The following is a 1,571-nucleotide window of genomic DNA, read 5'->3' on the forward strand; positions in this document are numbered from 1 at the left end:
CCCCACCCCGGCCCCTCCACCCGCAGATCTTCCACATGACCTATGACCTGGCCAGCGCGGTGATGAGGATCATCAACCTCATCGGTATGATGCTGCTGCTCTGCCACTGGGACGGCTGCCTCCAGTTCCTCGTGCCCATGCTGCAGGATTTCCCCCAGAACTGCTGGGTCTCCATCAATGGGATGGTGGTGAGTGCCAGCCCTGACCGCGCCGCGCTCCCTGCCTGTCCCCCCCCCAGGCCCCCGTCCAGCCCTGTGTCATCTGGCCTCTCTCCACTGACCCCAGGAGATGCCATCCCTGCGCCAGCCGGTGCCGTGCTGCCCTGACGGTGCGAGTGCGGATGGTGCACGGGGCACCTCATGCCTGCTGCAGGCGGTCTCCCTGGCGAGGTCTCGCGGGACCCAGGGCACCGGATCGATCCGGGTGGGAGGAAGATGCTGACACGGCACTCTGCCCTGTCCCCTGCCGCCTTCTCCTGCTAATTAGCAACAAAGCTGCTATTAATAAATAATGGACCACGTTTCTAATTGCTCCCTGTCAGCCCTGCAGCCTGCTACAAATGGCTCTTCTCCCTCTGTCCATCTCGTCCCGTTCTGCTGGTGTTTCCAGTCTCTGCTCTGTTCCCCCTGCCTGCCTTCCTCTCCTTCCTCTCCTCCTTGTCTAGTGCTTCTCCTGGGGGGAAAACCAGGGCTTCGCGCGAGGCTGGGCTGGGGGATTCCTGCCCCAGGAGCCACCAGCCCCTCCCTGCCTGAAGCCGCCTGCTGTCCCAGCCATGTCCACAGGGTCCCGAGTGTGAGTGGTGCAATAACTTGGTGGCTTCCACAAACTCAGAGCTTGTTCCCATCACACCATTTTACAGGGGCTCACTGTGCTTCTGTATATCAGCTTAAAAAAAAAAAAAAGACTACCTAAAGCAAAGCCAGGTGGGCGGTGAGGTGCAGAAACCCACCAGGAAGGAGCAGAGCACTGCGGGATCACCACAGCCCCAGCCGTGCCTGGCGTTGGGGTTCGTTTGGATCTCACCTGCATGGTGAGACGGTCAAAAACAAACAAACAAACAAACAAATCCTATTGCTGAATGCTGTTGGGAAATGCAGGCAGACAACCTGGCTCATCTGCCAGGCCTGAGTCAGGGCATTGTACCCATGAGTCACACACACACGCGCGCGTGCGAGCAGCCATGCACCAGCCAGGGCTGAGCGCCGCCACCGTCCTTGTTGCTGCAGAATGACTCCTGGAGCGAGCTGTACTCCTTTGCCCTCTTCAAGTCAATGAGCCACATGCTCTGCATCGGCTATGGGAAGCAGGCACCCGAGAGCATGACGGACATCTGGCTGACGATGCTGAGCATGATTGTGGGGGCCACCTGCTACGCCATGTTCATCGGCCACGCCACCGCCCTCATCCAGTCACTGGACTCCTCCCGGCGCCAATACCAGGAGAAGGTAAGACTGGGCTGGACAGGGACCTCACCCAACCGTTGCATCCCTTCCTGGAGCCACGGCAGCACCTGTGGGTGCAGCCAGGCAGGGCAAGAGCTCCGTATCAATACCATCCGCAGGGCAGGGACA

At 60.0% G+C, this 1,571-nt stretch overlaps 1 protein-coding gene across 1 annotated transcript in view; it reads left to right on the forward strand.

Annotated features, from left to right (window-relative positions):
- The window catches only part of LOC103923485 (potassium/sodium hyperpolarization-activated cyclic nucleotide-gated channel 2-like), a gene marked incomplete at its 3' end in the record, with an annotated part of 12,256 nt that overhangs the window by 9,249 nt on the left and 1,436 nt on the right, over positions 1 to 1,571 (forward strand). Inside the window, exons 3-4 of the mRNA XM_009331847.1 lie at positions 27 to 188; positions 1,227 to 1,445. Coding sequence (XP_009330122.1) covers positions 27 to 188; positions 1,227 to 1,445 — 381 coding nt within the window. The remainder of the gene's footprint in view (positions 1 to 26; positions 189 to 1,226; positions 1,446 to 1,571) is intronic.

This window comes from Pygoscelis adeliae, unplaced genomic scaffold (genome assembly GCF_000699105.1).
Source record: "Pygoscelis adeliae isolate BGI_AS28 unplaced genomic scaffold, ASM69910v1 Scaffold239, whole genome shotgun sequence".
NCBI classification, from domain to species: Eukaryota; Metazoa; Chordata; class Aves; order Sphenisciformes; family Spheniscidae; genus Pygoscelis; species Pygoscelis adeliae.